Source organism: Oncorhynchus nerka, linkage group LG3, assembly GCF_034236695.1.
Source record: "Oncorhynchus nerka isolate Pitt River linkage group LG3, Oner_Uvic_2.0, whole genome shotgun sequence".
NCBI classification, from domain to species: domain Eukaryota; kingdom Metazoa; phylum Chordata; class Actinopteri; order Salmoniformes; family Salmonidae; genus Oncorhynchus; species Oncorhynchus nerka.
Window position 1 is genome coordinate 11,675,705 of NC_088398.1, and position 17,900 is coordinate 11,693,604.

The following is a 17,900-nucleotide window of genomic DNA, read 5'->3' on the forward strand; positions in this document are numbered from 1 at the left end:
GTAGTGGTCCAGGGATTACGGCAGGAATCCAGCGTTGTTGTGGAGAGACAGTCCGATACTGGTCGACTGGTGAGTATTATTCAGGCTAAAAACGGTGCTGGTGTCTATGCAGAAGGTAAAAGCCGCTAGCAGTGGCTAACAATGACTAAATAGCTTGTAGCTACTTAGCTGGTTAGCTTCTGGTGGTTCTTGAATGTGTTCTAAAATTAAAAATAATAGCGATTCCGTATCACATTGGGTGAGGCAGGTTACCGGTATAATCGAATTAAAAATCGAAAAGAGATTGAAAATAAAATTGAAATATATACAAAAAATATGAAAAATACAAAAGTACACGAGAGGGCGAACAAAAACACGTCTTCACTGCTACGCCATCTTGGAACGAAAAGTGTCTCTCTCCTCTCTCTCCCTCTCGCGTCTCTCTCGTGCGTCTCTCTCTCTCTCTCCTCTCTCGCATCTCTCTCGTCTCCCGCGTCTCTCTCTCCTCTCTCACGCACCTCTCTCTCTCGCCTCTCTCTTGCGCCTCTCTCTCTCGCGCCCCTCTCTCTCTCGCGCCCCTCTCTCTCTCGCGCGCCTCTCTCTCTCTCACGCCGCTCTCTCTCTCGCGCGCCCCTCTCTCTCTAGCGCCCCTCTCTCTCTCTTGCCCCTCTCTCTCTCTCTCTCTCTCTTGCCCCCCTCTCTCTCTCTCTCTCTCTCTCTCTGATATACAGGACAAGGACAGCAAGGTCGCTGCCCAAACAGAAGGCAGGTCACTCCCTCAGAGATATCTCATTTCCCAGCATTCCATTCAGGTCTTACAGAGATGTTCTCTGTCATTTATGATCCGGAGCTAAACGATCCATGGGGGAACCATCACGACAACTTCCCCGCACTGCACGGCAGGAAACGCCAACCTGCTGACATGCAAAATATGCACTTCCCTAATACTGTAAGTGATTAAGAAGGCCTAATGAAACACAATGAAAATGATAGCAAAGAGAGAGAGCAAGAGAGAGGGAGAGAGAGAAGGGGCCAGAGAGAGAGATAGGGAGGGGAGAGAGAGACAGAGAGAGAGATAGACGAGGGAAGGAGGGCAGAGACAGAGCCTCCTGAGATTATGGATGTATAGAGCAGAGGAAGTAACAGTTTAATCACAAGCGGCCGAGTGGCGCGAGTCGCATAAACAAACTTGTGACAGATGTTTGATACGCTACTGTGCATGACTCCACTTAATGACCTCTCCAGGGAGGACATCCATACACACACATTAAAGGCTGAGTGGGGAGATCTATCCTCATAGGTACAATAGGACTACGGTCACTATGGGGCTTCACTCTCTAATGTGGACACACAGCTACACAGCTCCTGTGTCCCTCCCCCCTTCCACTCCACCTTATGTAGGCCAACAACAATCCCCTTTAGATACAACTTCACAATGGTCCTATTTTCATCTGTTCTCATCTAATATCAGCAGCTACCAGATGTATATACTTCGCTCTGGTCTACTCTTCTATGGCTAAATGTTATACTCTGAATTAACCGCAGTTGCCAATGCATTAAATATCCCATTAGAGTTAGAGAGGGATAACATCTGGACGGCCGTGCTAACTAACACTAACTCTGTCCATTACAGTGCAGACTTGGGGAGCGGCTGCCAGAGGGACTCAGACCCAAGTACACCACTGAACTATCAAGGCCCAGGTACTAATGCAGGCAGACAACTCCTCTCTGTTAAAGTCAATGAGATATATGCTAAATGGCCAGGCTGTATGGGAATACAGGACACATATGGTAACGGCTACTAAAAGGGTAGGATTAGCAATTTAAATGCCTTGTTCTCTGCTCCGTGTGAATGGGCCACAAGGGAGTGATGATGCTAAACATCCTTTTTCAGCACGGACTGACTATGTGTGCGATGCACAACCTAAACCTTTGCCTGACACACACGCACGCACGCACGCACGCACGCACGCACGCACGCACGCGCACACACACACGTGCACACACACACGCGCACACACACACACACACACACACACACACACACACACACACACACACACACACACACACACACACACACATTTGGAGACCAGCACACACTTAATACAAATGCACACACATGAATGCCATATATGCGCACATGCACAGACATACACTCACACTCACACACGTATACGCACACACACACACACCGACAAGCCCATTCCTGCATTGTTCCTCGCAAACGCATCCCAACCAATGCAGCATATTCCATTCCAGCTGTCGCCAACACCCTGGTCACACATAACAAATATTGTTATAGGACAAATCACTCAGGAAACACAATCACACAGAGAAAACACACCCTCTCTGCTGCTCCCTCATACAGTCACTCACTGAATGGCCCTGTGCTTTCTGACCGAGAAAGCAAAGATACACAAATGGAGCCAATAGCCACTGATGTTATAAAGGCCAGAATTATCCATCCTCTTAGGGAAACGGGACACACCGTGTTGTATTCTCTAAAGGCATGTGTCCTGCTGCATACTGAACAATGTGTTAGACAACAAGCTACATAACAGGGAGACTGTTACACCAAAACCTTTTAGAGTTCATTTACATAGCGTATAAAAGCCACAATTCTTCAGTGTCCCAAACATAGAAAGACAGACAACCTCCACCTCCCAGTCTCCCCAAATAAATGACAGTGGACACGAGAAACCCCAGCAACCTTTGCATGCAGGTCATTGTGTTAAGTTATCTTGTAGGGACGCCCCAGAGCGATCTTCCCCTTATAACTTAGGTACTTACAAGGAGTTTTTCCATTTCATTTGTGGCAGCCGTTGCCGGGAGCTGCATGTGTAACAGGATTAAGACAATCTGCTGCTGAGCTCCATAATCAAATCCTGCACCTTCGCACACAACGTGTAAACCAGCGTGCCACCGCCCAACACCCTCTCCATTCATTTATATATTTCTTTACAGTTACAGAAGTCGGAAGTTTACATACACCTTAGCCAAATACATTTAAACTCAGTTTTGCACAATTCCTGACATTTCATCCCAGTAAAAATCGCTGTCTTATGTCAGTTAGGATCACCACTTTATTTTAAGAATGTGAAATGTCAGAATAATAGTACAGAGAATTATTTATTTCAGCTTTTATTTCTTTCATCACATTCCCAATGGGTCAGAAGTTTACATACACTCAATTAGTATTTGGTAGCATTGCCTTAAAATGGTTTAACTTGGGTCATACGTATCGGGTAGCCTTCCACAAGCTTCCCACAATAAGTTGGGTGAATTTTGTCCCATTCCTCCTGGCAGAGCTGGTGTAACTGAGTCAGGTTTGTAGGCCTCCTTGCTTACACACGTTCTTTTCAGTTCTGCCTACACATTTTCTATAGGATTGAGGTCAGGGCTTTGTGATGGCCACTCCAATACCTTGACTTTGTTGTCCTTAAGCCATTTTGCCACAACTTTGGAAGTATGCTTGGGGTCATTGTCCATTTGGAAGACCCATTTGCGACCAAGCTTTAACTTCCTGACTGATGTCTTGAGATGGTGCTTCAATATATCCACATAATTTTCCACCTCATGCTGCCATCTATTTTGTGAAGTGCACCAGTCCCTCCTGCAGCAAAGCACCCCCACAACATGATGCTGCCACCCCCGTGCTTCGTGGTTGGGATGGTGTTCTTCGGCTTGCAAGCTTCCCCCTTTTTACTTTTGTACCTGTTTCCTCCAGCATCTTCACAAGGTTCTTTGCTGTTGTTCTGGGATTGATTTGCACTTTTCGCACCGAAGTACGTTCATCTCTAGGAGACAGAACGTGTCTCCTTCCTGAGTGGTATGATGGCTGCATGGTCCCATAGTGTTTATACTTGCATACTATTGTTTGTACAGATGAATGTGGTACCTTCAGGCATTTGGAAATTGCTCCCAAGGATGAACCAGAATTGTGAAGGTCTACCATTTATTTTCTGAAGTCTTAGCTGATTTCTTTTGATTTTCTCATGATGTCAAGCAAAAGGGAGGCCTTGAAATACATCCACAGGTACACCTCCAATTGACTCAAATAGTGTCAATTAGCCTATCAGAAGCTTCTAAAGCCATTACATCATTTTCTGGAATTTTCCAAGCTGTTTAAAGGCACAGTCAACTTAGTGTATGTAAACTTCTCGCCCACTGGAATTGTGATACAGTGAATTATAAGTGAAATAATCTGCCTGTAAACAATTGTTGGAAAAATGACTTGTGTCATGCACAAAGTAGATGTCCTAACCGACTTGCCAAAACTATAGTTTGTTAACAATACTGCAACCTATGTGTATGTAAACTTTCGACTTCAACTGTATGTCAGATATTTCTCCTCTCCATTCTTTCATCGGCTGCTTGGCCCCTTAGGGTCCCTGGGTGCGGGTCCCTGGGTGCGTACACACTCTCTTTCACACACACATACACACACATACACACACACATACACCTCATTAGTGCAAGGAAGTCTTTCTGTTTGAAAAGTCAGAGAGAGCAAATGTGATATTTGATATTGATCATTGTACTACAGTGTTGATGAAGCTAGCACATTTCACTAGCGTTTCACTGCACATTTTATACGTGCTGTAAACTGTGTACGTGACCAATGCAGTTTGATTTGATTTGACCTATACAGCATTTTCCTATTATAGATTAGTGTGCTGGATTGTTGAGTAACTTCATTGAATAATATGAATTCCTTATACACGTAGTATGTTTGCTGTGTTATTAAATGATAAACATGCTATAGTGTAGTGGGATGTGTTATTAAATGATAAACATGCTAGAGCGTAGTGGGATGTGTTATTAAATGATAAACATGCTATAGCGTAGTGGGCTGTGTTATTAAATGATAAACATGCTATAGTGTAGTGGGCTGTGTTATTAAATGATAAACATGCTATAGTGTAGTGGGATGTGTTATTAAATGATAAACATGCTATAGTGTAGTGGGCTGTGTTATTAAATGATAAACATGCTATAGTGTAGTGGGATGTGTTATTAAATGATAAACATGCTAGAGCGTAGTGGGATGTGTTATTAAATGATAAACATGCTATAGCGTAGTGGGCTGTGTTATTAAATGATAAACATGCTATAGTGTAGTGGGCTGTGTTATTAAATGATAAACATGCTATAGCGTAGTGGGCTGTGTTATTAAATGATAAACATGCTATAGCGTAGTGGGCTGTGTTATTAAATGATAAACATGCTATAGTGTAGTGGGCTGTGTTATTAAATGATAAACATGCTATAGTGTAGTGGGATGTGTTATTAAATGATAAACATGCTATAGTGTAGTGGGCTGTGTTATTAAATGATAAACATGCTATAGTGTAGTGGGATGTGTTATTAAATGATAAACATGCTAGAGCGTAGTGGGATGTGTTATTAAATGATAAACATGCTATAGCGTAGTGGGCTGTGTTATTAAATGATAAACATGCTATAGTGTAGTGGGCTGTGTTATTAAATGATAAACATGCTATAGCGTAGTGGGCTGTGTTATTAAATGATAAACATGCTATAGCGTAGTGGGCTGTGTTATTAAATTATAAACATGCTATAGTGTAGTGGGCTGTGTTATTAAATGATAAACATGCTATAGCGTAGTGGGCTGTGTTATTAAATTATAAACATGCTATAGTGTAGTGGGCTGTTATTAAATTATAAACATGCTATAGTGTAGTGGGCTGTGTTATTAAATGATAAACATGCTATAGCGTAGTGGGCTGTGTTATTAAATGATAAACATGCTATAGTGTAGTGGGCTGTGTTATTAAATGATAAACATGCTATAGTGTAGTGGGCTGTGTTATTAAATTATAAACATGCTATAGTGTAGTGGGCTGTGTTATTAAATGATAAACATGCTATAGTGTAGTGGGCTTTGTTATTAAATGATAAACATGCTATAGCGTAGTGGGCTGTGTTATTAAATTATAAACATGCTATAGTGTAGTGGGCTATGTTATTAAATGATAAACATGCTATAGCGTAGTGGGCTGTGTTATGAAATGATAAACATGCTATAGTGTAGTGGGCTGTGTTATTAAATGATAAACATGCTATAGCGTAGTGGGCTGTGTTATTAAATGATAAACATGCTATAGCGTAGTGGGCTGTGTTATGAAATGATAAACATGCTATAGTGTAGTGGGCTGTGTTATTAAACAGCATAATAAACCTTATCTTAATGCAGGGTGCTATGATACTGAATGTTATTGCATGGGTCATGTCTCAGGGTTATGGATAATGTACTGTGGGTGGGAGTATGGCTCAGTCTTTTGTCCTAACTGTCGAAATAGGCGAGAATAGTTGCAGAAATTGTGCTTGAGAAGTAGGTATATGTGCGTGTTGTACTATGTTGAGAGGAGGACGTACCCATGGGGGTTCCCACACCGTAGGCTTTGGAGTCGATGAGACCCCCTATCTGGGTAAGGTTGCAGTTGCGCTGGGTGACAAACTCGATGGTGGTGGACTCCATGAGGAAGGCGTAGTCCGAGGTGAGAACTCGATGGATCCCTTCGTCAATATCTTTCACCATCACAGAGTGCCTCCGACTGCTCATAAACTCCCACATCTTGTCGTACGTGGAGATCTTGGTTTTCTACACAGCAAGGAAGAAACAGAGAGAATGATGACTGTTAGGATACGATTCAATAATGTCATAAAAGGAGTTGGAGGAGAGTCAGTCTTGATAGTGATATTGCTGGTGCGTTTATTGTGTATAACAGACATTTATACAGGAGTACCGATGAACGAACAAACTCTAAATCAATCAAAACAGAATGTTATTTATTTGAGGTTTGTTTCAAAAGCTAGATACATCATGGTGAATTTATAAATATTTGTCAGGATTGTCTCCTATCAAAAGCTGTGCCTGTGAGGTTGAACAAATTGGAATGAGCTCAGAAGGAAAGTAATTTAATCAGTGCAGATATAAAAAAAATATTATCATCACTTTGTGATGCAGAAAAAGAGACCTTGCTCTAAAATATAGATTCTCCAATGACACCGTGGTTGGCAGAGAGACAAACACACACAGACAAGCAGAGAGAGGTTAAATAGAAAACTCATTTAAACACCAGGCATGTTTTCATTCCTATCAAAGCCTGGAACACAATTTACATGCAATTATTTTTAAATGTCATTAGGAAAATATGTCATTTTACTGTTGAGATACTTTCTTGTGTTGCTTTTCTCCCTCATTTAATCATTATCTCGTACTGAGCAGACAGAGAGAGAGACACAGAGAGACGTAGAGAGACGCAGAGAGAGACACAGAGAGACATAGAGAGATACAGACAAAGCAATAGAGTGGAACATGCTTATGACTGTAACCACTCTCACAAAATGGCAATCTAAAGAATATCTAATAATTACAGCTCTACAGCAATTATGAACTATACAGCAAAAGTACATATTGAACACCTCAACAGAGAGTATTAATATGCACCTATTATGTGTAGTGATATAAGTTGTTAGTAGTAGTAGTAGTAGTAGTACCAGTAGAATGATAATAGCATTAGGATTATCAATCAATTCCATTTCTGTAGTTAGTTAATATCATTGTGTATCAGTAGGAGCAGTAGTATTGTCAGCAGTAGTAGTCTTTCTCCAGCTGTAAAGTCAGTAAAGACTCAAGGGGTGTGTGTGATACTCTCCCAGGGCCCAGAGATTTGGAGGCATTTTTGAAGGCATTTGAAACCTAATTAAGTCACATCTTCCAAGGTCCCACCTGCCATTATTGTGTGTAATGACTTTTTGTGGCTGGTCGATATTTTAGATCAACTGGGTGATTTGCAAAGTGCCTATCAGAATCTTTTGGAGTCACCCTTGACAAATCAGGCGATTGAGCATGCAAGCTACAGACTGCTGATAAGGCAGGGGCACTGGCTCTGAATACATGGACGGGGAGGCAGATAACCACATAGTTAGCTAACATTAACTCACACAGGATAGTACAGAGGTGGGCTTCCCTCAGAAGCACCGGCGACTACAAAAGATCTGCACTGATCACACAAAGCTAATTAGATATTTGGAAGAAGACTAACAGGTATCGAAATCATTGAAGTTTGACTTTCAATGAGAGAGCATTTGCAGAGCTTATATTTGAAAAGTTGGTATATTTATATTTGTGAGAAAGTAACTTAAATAGATATGAACGACAGTGCGAAGAACAAGAGTTGTTATAGAACTAAATATTTGAGTTTTAAAAATTGTTTTGGACTTTTCTCTCCTTTGCCTCTCTTCTCCTCAACCTGTCTGTTTTTAAACGAGCGTTTCATCTCTTCTTATTTGGCCTCTCTGTTTTCAGAATCACACATTCCTCTCGGTGGAGACGTGTGTTTCCATGTCTCCGCTGGGCGCCGGGGACGATTAGAACACCGCTCTGCCTAATCCTTTGATCATGCTGAAGTGGCTGAAGGTTAGCACCGCTACAATCTAACGTTACTCCGGGATCCAGATCTGTTCAAAAGGCTGAAATAATCATCCACTGTGCTATGCAATGCACTCCCAAACAGAATCATCATCATTGTTCCCAGAAAAACGAGTCTCTCACTCGCTTTTTCCATCTCTCTCACACACAATACCTCCTTCTTTACCGTGAGAATCGAACTCAAGTGCTGAATGAGGGAACGGCACGCAGTCGAGTCTGAACCACCACTGAATTATCGGAGATGAGAAGGAGAGAACAGGCGGTAAAACCATTGTCAATCATGACAAGGCTGTGATGGTGACTGCCAATGAGGTATCTTCCCATTAGTGCTTGAGTGAATAATCATTGCTAAAGTGAGGTGAATATGGGTTTCGAGTGAGATGTGTGATTTTGCAGTTCTGGTTCAGATCAGAGTTATCAGGGGGATTCTGTTGCCTATAGTAACACAAGAGGAAAAAGAAAAGGCTGGCATACTCTTCTCTTTGTTTTGGAGAATGACAGAGTAAAGAAAAGACTCAGAGAACTAAGTTCCAAACTAAACACTAATCAGACAGGTATTTAATATAAAACATTGGAACATACCTACAAATAAACAGCTAATTGCTCTCTGTTCAAAACTCCAAAAAGTCCCGTTAGGAGTCGTCTTGGTCAGCAAGGTATAAAACGTATCAATCATGCAGTAGAAAACAAGAACTGTGATGCCCCAATTTCAGGCCAACATCTGCTGAGTCATCGCAACAACAATTCACAACAAAAGTGGGCATTGGGGACTAAGAAGACAAAACTACAAAGTAATCATAATTATCCCAATGCTCTAACATGAAACACAACAATGTACATTCATCCCTGCATTATGCCATATCAGTAACCCTTTACTGGACACCCATCATCATAACACGTCATGACACGGTCTTAACCATGGCATAATGTGTCATAACAGCTGACACAACTTGTCATAACCTGCCATAATATGGTCATAACACGTCATGACACGGTCATAACCATGGCATAATGTGTCATAACAGCTGACATAACTTGTCATAACCTGCCATAATATGGTCATAACACGTCATGACACGGTCATAACCATGGCATAATGTGTCATAACAGCTGACATAACTTGTCATAACCTGCCATAATATGGTCATAACACGTCATGACACGGTCATAACCATGGCATAATGTGTCATAACAGCTGACATAACTTGTCATAACCTGCCATAATATGGTCATAACACTGTCATGACCCGGTCATAACCATGGCATAATGTGTCATAACAGCTGACATAACTTGTCATAACCTGCCATAATATGGTCATAACACTGTCATGACCCATATATTTAGACCTGTTTGTGCCATGTACTGTGTTGTTTTATGACTGGTTATGGCATCCACATAAGATTGTCAAAACCCACAAAACCTACCACAGTAGTTATTTGTCAACAGTATGTTTATGTTATATAACATTTACTGAAATGTATCATTGTAGTTAAATTATCATTGTAATTGTGCACACATTGATGTCAGACATGCACCCATCCGTAATTATATAATTCAGAGAAAATAAAATACTTTTCTGAACTTTTCTGAACCCCCACCCGCCCCACTTTCCATCACTGACTTTGCTGATAACTACTTTATTGAGGAGAAGTGTACTTACTATGCCTGTAATATGTGGTTGTCCCCCCTAGCTATCTTAAGATGAATGCACTAACTGAAAGTCGCTCTGGATAAGAGCATCTGCTAAATGACTAAAATGTTAAATGTACCCCATTGGTCTATTGCTGATGACTGGGATGAATGCAGGAGCAAATTTTAAGAGCAGGACAAGACAACTTCTTTTTGACTGACGACTGATATAAAGGCAGGCATGGACGTGATAGGCCTATCTGGTTTATATGATTATGATGGTCATAATGCTTCATGACAGAGTCATAAAGTGTATTGTCTTAGTCCATGTAAAGTGACACAGGATGGTCATAATGCTTCATGACAGAGTCATAAAGTGTAGTGTCTTAGTCCATGTAAAGTGACACAGGATGGTCATAATGCTTCTTGACAGAGTCATAAAGTGTATTGTCTTAGTCCATGTAAAGTGACACATGATGGTCATAATGCTCCTTGACAGAGTCATAAAGTGTATTGTCTTAGTCCATGTAAAGTGACACAGGATGGTCATAATGCTTCTTGACAGAGTCATAAAGTGTATTGTCTTAGTCCATGTAAAGTGACACAGGATGGTCATAATGCTTCTTGACAGTCATAAAGTGTATTGTCTTACTCCATGTAAAGTGACACAGGATGGTCATAATGCTTCATGACAGAGTCATAAAGTGTATTGTCTTAGTCCATGTAAAGTGACACAGGATGGTCATAATGCTTCTTGACAGAGTCATAAAGTGTAGTGTCTTAGTCCATGTAAAGTGACACAGGATGGTCATAATGCTTCTTGACAGAGTCATAAAGTGTAGTGTCTTAGTCCATGTAAAGTGACACAGGATGGTCATAATGCTTCTTGACAGAGTCATAAAGTGTATTGTCTTAGTCCATGTAAAGTGACACAGGATGGTGATAATGCTTCATGACAGAGTCATAAAGTGTATTTTCTTAGTCCATGTAAAGTGACACAGGATGGTCATAATGCTTCATGACAGAGTCATAAAGTGTATTGTCTTAGTCCATGTAAAGTGACACAGGATGGTCATAATGCTTCTTGACAGAGTCATAAAGTGTAGTGTCTTAGTCCATGTAAAGTGACACAGGATGGTCATAATGCTTCTTGACAGAGTCATAAAGTGTAGTGTCTTAGTCCATGTAAAGTGACACAGGATGGTCATAATGCTTCTTGACAGAGTCATAAAGTGTAGTGTCTTAGTCCATGTAAAGTGACACAGGATGGTCATAATGCTTCTTGACAGAGTCATAAAGTGTAGTGTCTTAGTCCATGTAAAGTGACACAGGATGGTCATAATGCTTCTTGACAGTGTCATAAAGTGTTTTTTCTTCAAGTTATTTAAAATATGATGGAAAACAAACGTGACTGTAAAGAATTCCTTACAACAACAACAAAGGATTGAATTAAGAGACACATTTTCAAACATAGTTTTTATTGCACATGCACGTGTATAGATTTACAGTATGTGCCATTGCAGGCTTGTGGCCCCACTACAAATGAGCACAAAGGGGACTTGGCAAGGTTGTGCATTTTCACTGCTTGGATTGTTTACCATGTTTCGGGTCAAATCTCTGAATCGATTTGCATGTGTCAAATGGCCTCATTAGATGAAGTGGATGTTAATGCCTCTGTGGAAGCCCTTCCTCTAATAAATCTATTATTTCTACATTGTGATGCTAATAGCTGTTAGCCCTGGTCCACAAGGGCAATACAGAGAGTACCAAGTCATAACCTCTAATCAGCCAAGCACCTTCAGGTCCCTTTCACCAGAGGTGAATTCCCAATCTCACAACCTCAAAACCAGCTACCAAGCCATTTCAGGCAATCAATCAAGTTAGAGTCGCTTGTCTAACTAACTTAGCTGGGATGCCTGCTGGCATGATTGCTAGACTTTAGAAAATAATCAATGTGCAGCATTCATTAAAATGACAATTGAACAGGTAAAGAGGTATGCTTTAACCTATGCAGAAAAATAGACTTAGACATATCATTAGGTATAATGATTATGGCTCTAGACTGCAGGAAAAAGCTATTCTCCGACAATTTTCACTCAACCACGTGAAATCTGTGTACAACCTCCCTCCATCCTCAGATACTTTGTGCCCCCTCCAAACAAATGGGTGCATGACGCCCCTGCCTCTCACCTCAGACCCACTCAAGGCTTTCCAGAGGAGAAAATGTGAGTCACTACCTGCTTGTCCACAGTCTAATCCAGAATCATGTGACTTGGTAAATAAAAACAATTAAGAATAATATGTCTCTTGGCTTTATGAGGTGGTGTTGTTCTCTTCCATGTGCTATTTACCAGCAGTGAACTTGATGTAAACTGTTTTATATAGGTAGTGTACTGCAAAGCTGGAAGTGAATATGTGTGAGTGTGAGTATAAATGTGCGTGTGCACGCTTGTGTGTATGTGCGCACGTGTGCCTGCGTGTGTGTGCTCATGTCTGTGTGTGCGCGTGTGTGTGTGTGTGTGTGTGTGTGTGTGTGTGTGTGTGTGTGTGTGTGTGCACGTCTGCGTGTACATGTACGTGTCTTACACGTGGCCTTGAGCGAGAGAGGCCTTTCTCGGGGAGGTTGAGTGATGGCCCTATAAGAAGCAGGTGGATGGACTGAGATGCATCCTCTCCCTGGGGTCTCCCTCCCAACACAGACCACCAGCAAACTCTCTATTGTTAGGCTTGTCAACAAGTATTGCTCTGCAAAGTGTTTTGCATATTTTTCAAAGAGCCTGTAATCAAAGGCATGGATATAGAGGAAGAAAACAGCTTACAGCTCCGTTAAAACAAACAACACTTATCATCTGCGTAGACTACTTTTAACAGATATTCTTTTACGATACATTGTTGACACTGAACGGTAGAGCTCATAAAGACAAAACACAAAAACATTTCCCAAGTTCAGGAAACATGCTCACAAGCTGCTAAGGAAGGGGATTGTGTTGGTAGTAATATAAGGTGAGGATCACTATAGGAGAGAATGATCAGGATCACTGTCTATACTATAGGAGAGAATGATCAGGATCACTGTCTATACTATAGGAGAGAATGATCAGGATCACTGTCTATACTATAGGAGAGAATGATCAGGATCACTGTCTATACTATAGGAGAGAATGATCAGGATCACTGTCTATACTATAGGAGAGAATGATCAGGATCACTGTCTATACTATAGGAGAGCATTGTCAGGATCACTGTCTATACTATAGGAGAGTATGATCAGGATCACTGTCTATACTATAGGAGAGTATGATCAGGATCACTGTCTATACTATAGGAGAACATGGTCAGGATCACTGTCTATACTATAGGAGAACATGGTCAGGATCACTGTCTATACTATAGGAGAACATGGTCAGGATCACTGTCTATACTATAGGAGAACATGGTCAGGATCACTGTCTATACTATAGAAGAGCATTGTCAGGATCACTGTCTATACTATAGGAGAACATGGTCAGGATCACTGTCTTTACAATAGGAGTGTATGGTCAGGATCACTGTCTATACAATACTAGCGCATGGTCAAGAACAAGGTCTATACTATATTAGAGCATGGTCAGGGTCACTTTCTAAACTATAGGAGAGTATGGTGAAGATGACTGTCCATACATTAGGAGAGCATTGTGAGGTTTAATGTCTATGCTATATTAAAGCATGGTCAGGATCACTGTCTATACTATAGGAGAGTAAGGTGAGGATCACTGTCTACACTACAGGAGAGTATAGTCAGGATCACTGTCTATACTATAGGAGGGCATGGTCAGGATCACTGTCTGTCTATACTATAGGAGGGCATGGTCAGGATCACTGTCTATACTACAGGAGGGCATGGTCAGGATCACTGTCTAAACTATAGGAGAGTATGGTCAGGATCACTGTTTATAACATAGGAGAGTATGGTGAGGATCACTGTTTATAACATAGGAGAGTATGGTCAGGATCACTGTCTACACTATATTAGAGCATGGTCAGGAACAAGGTTTATGCTATATAAGAGCATGGTCAGGATCACTGTCTATACTATAGGAGAGTATGGTCAGGATCACTGTTTATAACATAGGAGAGTATGGTGAGGATCACTGTCTATACTATATAAGAGCATGGTCAGGATCACTGTCTATACTATATTAGAGCATGGTCAGGATCACTGTCTATACTATATTAGAGCATGGTCAGGAACAAGGTTTATACTATATAAGAGCATGGTCAGGATCACTGTCTATACTATATTAGAGCATGGTCAGGATCACTGTCTATACTAAAGGAGAGCATGGTCAGGATCACTGTCTAAACTATAGGAGAGTATGGTCAGGATCACTGTCTATACTAAAGGAGAGCATGGTCAAGGTCACTGTCTATAATATAGGAGAGTATGGTCAGGATCACAGTCTATACTATAGGAGAGAATGTTCAGGATCACTGTCTACACTATATTAGAGCATGGTCAGGAACAAGGTTTATGCTATATAAGAGCATGGTCAGGATCACTGTCTATACTATAGGAGAGTATGGTCAGGATCACTGTTTATAACATAGGAGAGTATGGTGAGGATCACTGTCTATACTATAGGAGAGTATGGTCAGGATCACTGTTTAAAACATAGGAGAGTATGGTGAGGATCACTGTCTATACTATATTAGAGCATGGTCAGGATCACTGTCTATACTAAAGGAGAGCATGGTCAGGAACAAGGTTTATACTATATAAGAGCATGGTCAGGATCACTGTCTATACTATATTAGAGCATGGTCAGGATCACTGTCTATACTAAAGGAGAGCATGGTCAGGATCACTGTCTATACTAAAGGAGAGCATGGTAAGGATCACTGTCTATACTATATTAGAGCATGGTGAGGATCACTGTTTATACTATATTAGAGCATGGTCAGGAACAAGGTTTATACTATATAAGAGTATGGTCAGGATCACTGCCTATAGCATAGCAGAGTATGGTGAGGATCACTGTCTATACTATATTAGAGCATGGTCAGGAACAAGGTTTATACTATATAAGAGCATGGTCAGGATCACTGTCTATACTATATTAGAGCATGGTCAGGATCACTGTCTATACTATATTAGAGCATGGTCAGGAACAAGGTTTATACTATATAAGAGCATGGTCAGGATCACTGTCTATACTATATTAGAGCATGGTCAGGATCACTGTCTATACTAAAGGAGAGCATGGTCAGGATCACTGTCTAAACTATAGGAGAGTATGGTCAGGATCACTGTCTATACTAAATGAGAGCATGGTCAAGGTCACTGTCTATAATATAGGAGAGTATGGTCAGGATCACAGTCTATACTATAGGAGAGAATGTTCAGGATCACTGTCTACACTATATTAGAGCATGGTCAGGAACAAGGTTTATGCTATATTAGAGCATGGTCAGGATCACTGTCTATACTATAGGAGAGTATGGTCAGGATCACTGTTTAAAACATAGGAGAGTATGGTGAGCATCACTGTCTATACTATATTAGAGCATGGTCAGGAACAAGGTTTATACTATATTAGAGCATGGTCAGGATCACTGTCTATACTAAAGGAGAGCATGGTCAGGATCACTGTCTATACTAAAGGAGAGCATGGTAAGGATCACTGTCTATACTATATTAGAGCATGGTGAGGATCACTGTTTATACTATATTAGAGCATGGTCAGGAACAAGGTTTATACTATATAAGAGTATGGTCAGGATCACTGCCTATAGCATAGCAGAGTATGGTGAGGATCACTGTCTATACTATATTAGAGCATGGTCAGGAACAAGGTTTATACTATATAAGAGCATGGTCAGGATCACTGTCTATACTATATTAGAGCATGGTCAGGATCACTGTCTATACTAAAGGAGAGCATGGTCAGGATCACTGTCTAAACTATAGGAGAGTATGGTCAGGATCACTGTCTATACTAAAGGAGAGCATGGTCAAGGTCACTGTCTATAATATAGGAGAGTATGGTCAGGATCACAGTCTATACTATAGGAGAGAATGTTCAGGATCACTGTCTACACTATATTAGAGCATGGTCAGGAACAAGGTTTATGCTATATAAGAGCATGGTCAGGATCACTGTCTATACTATAGGAGAGTATGGTCAGGATCACTGTTTATAACATAGGAGAGTATGGTGAGGATCACTGTCTATACTATATTAGAGCATGGTCAGGAACAAGGTTTATACTATATAAGAGCATGGTCAGGATCAATGTCTATACTATATTAGAGCATGGTCAGGATCACTGTCTATACTAAAGGAGAGCATGGTCAGGATCACTGTCTATACTATAGGAGAGTATGGTCAGGATCACTGTTTAAAACATAGGAGAGTATGGTGAGGATCACTGTCTATACTATATTAGAGCATGGTCAGGAACAAGGTTTATACTATATAAGAGCATGGTCAGGATCACTGTCTATACTATATTAGAGCATGGTCAGGATCACTGTATATACTAAAGGAGAGCATGGTAAGGATCACTGTCTATACTATATTAGAGCATGGTGAGGATCACTGTTTATACTATATTAGAGCATGGTCAGGATCACTGCCTATAGCATAGCAGAGTATGGTGAGGATCACTGTCTATACTATATTAGAGCATGGTCAGGAACAAGGTTTATACTATATAAGAGCAAGGTCAGGATCACTGTCTATACTATATTAGAGCATGGTCAGGATCACTGTCTATACTAAAGGAGAGCATGGTCAAGGTCACTGTCTATAATATAGGAGATTATGGTCAGGATCACAGTCTATACTATAGGAGAGAATGTTCAGGATCACTGTCTACACTATATTAGAGAATGGTCAGGAACAAGGTTTATGCTATATAAGAGCATGGTCAGGATCACTGTCTATACTAGATTAGAGCATGGTCAGGGTCACTGTCTATGATATATTAGACCATGGTCAGGATCACTGTCTATACTAGATTAGAGCATGGTCAGGAACAAGGTTTATGCTATATAAGAGCATGGTCAGGATCACTGTCTATACTAGATTAGAGCATGGTCAGGGTCACTGTCTATAATATATTAGAGCATGGTCAGGATCACTGTCTATACTATATTAGAGCATGGTCAGAATCACTGTCTATACTATATTAGAGCATGGTCAGGATCACTGTCTATACTATATTAGAGCATGGTCAGAATCACTGTCTATACTATAGGAGAGTATGGTCAGGATCACTGCCTATAGCATAGCAGAGTATGGTGAGGATCACTGTCTATACTATATTAGAGCATGGTCAGGAACAAGGTTTATGCTATATAAGAGCATGGTCAGGATCACTGTCTATACTAGATTAGAGCATGGTCAGGGTCACTGTCTATAATATATTAGAGCATGGTCAGGATCACTGTCTATACTATATTAGAGCATGGTCAGGATCACTGTCTATACCACAGGAGAGTATGGTGAGGATCACTGTCTTTACTATAGGAGAGCATGGTCAGGATCCCTGCCTATACTATAGGAGAGCATGGTCAGGATCACTGTCTATACAATACTAGAGCATGGTCAGGATAACTGTCTATACTATAGGAGAGATGGTTCAGGATCACTGTCTATACCATAGGAGAGCATGGTCATGATCACTGTCTATACTATAGGAGAGCATGGTCAGGATCCCTGCCTGTACTATAGGAGAGCATGGTCAGGATCACTGTCTATACAATACTAGAGCATGGTCAGGATCACTGTCTATACTATAGGAGAGCATGGTCAGGATCACTGTCTATACAATACTAGAGCATGGTCA

At 40.9% G+C, this 17,900-nt stretch overlaps 1 protein-coding gene across 1 annotated transcript in view; it reads right to left on the reverse strand.

Annotated features, from left to right (window-relative positions):
• The window catches only part of LOC115117923 (glutamate receptor ionotropic, kainate 2), a 191,435-nt gene that overhangs the window by 24,486 nt on the left and 149,049 nt on the right, over positions 1-17,900 (reverse strand). Inside the window, exon 14 of the mRNA XM_065006642.1 lies at positions 6,382-6,607. Within this exon, the coding sequence (XP_064862714.1) occupies positions 6,382-6,607 (226 nt within the window). The remainder of the gene's footprint in view (positions 1-6,381; positions 6,608-17,900) is intronic.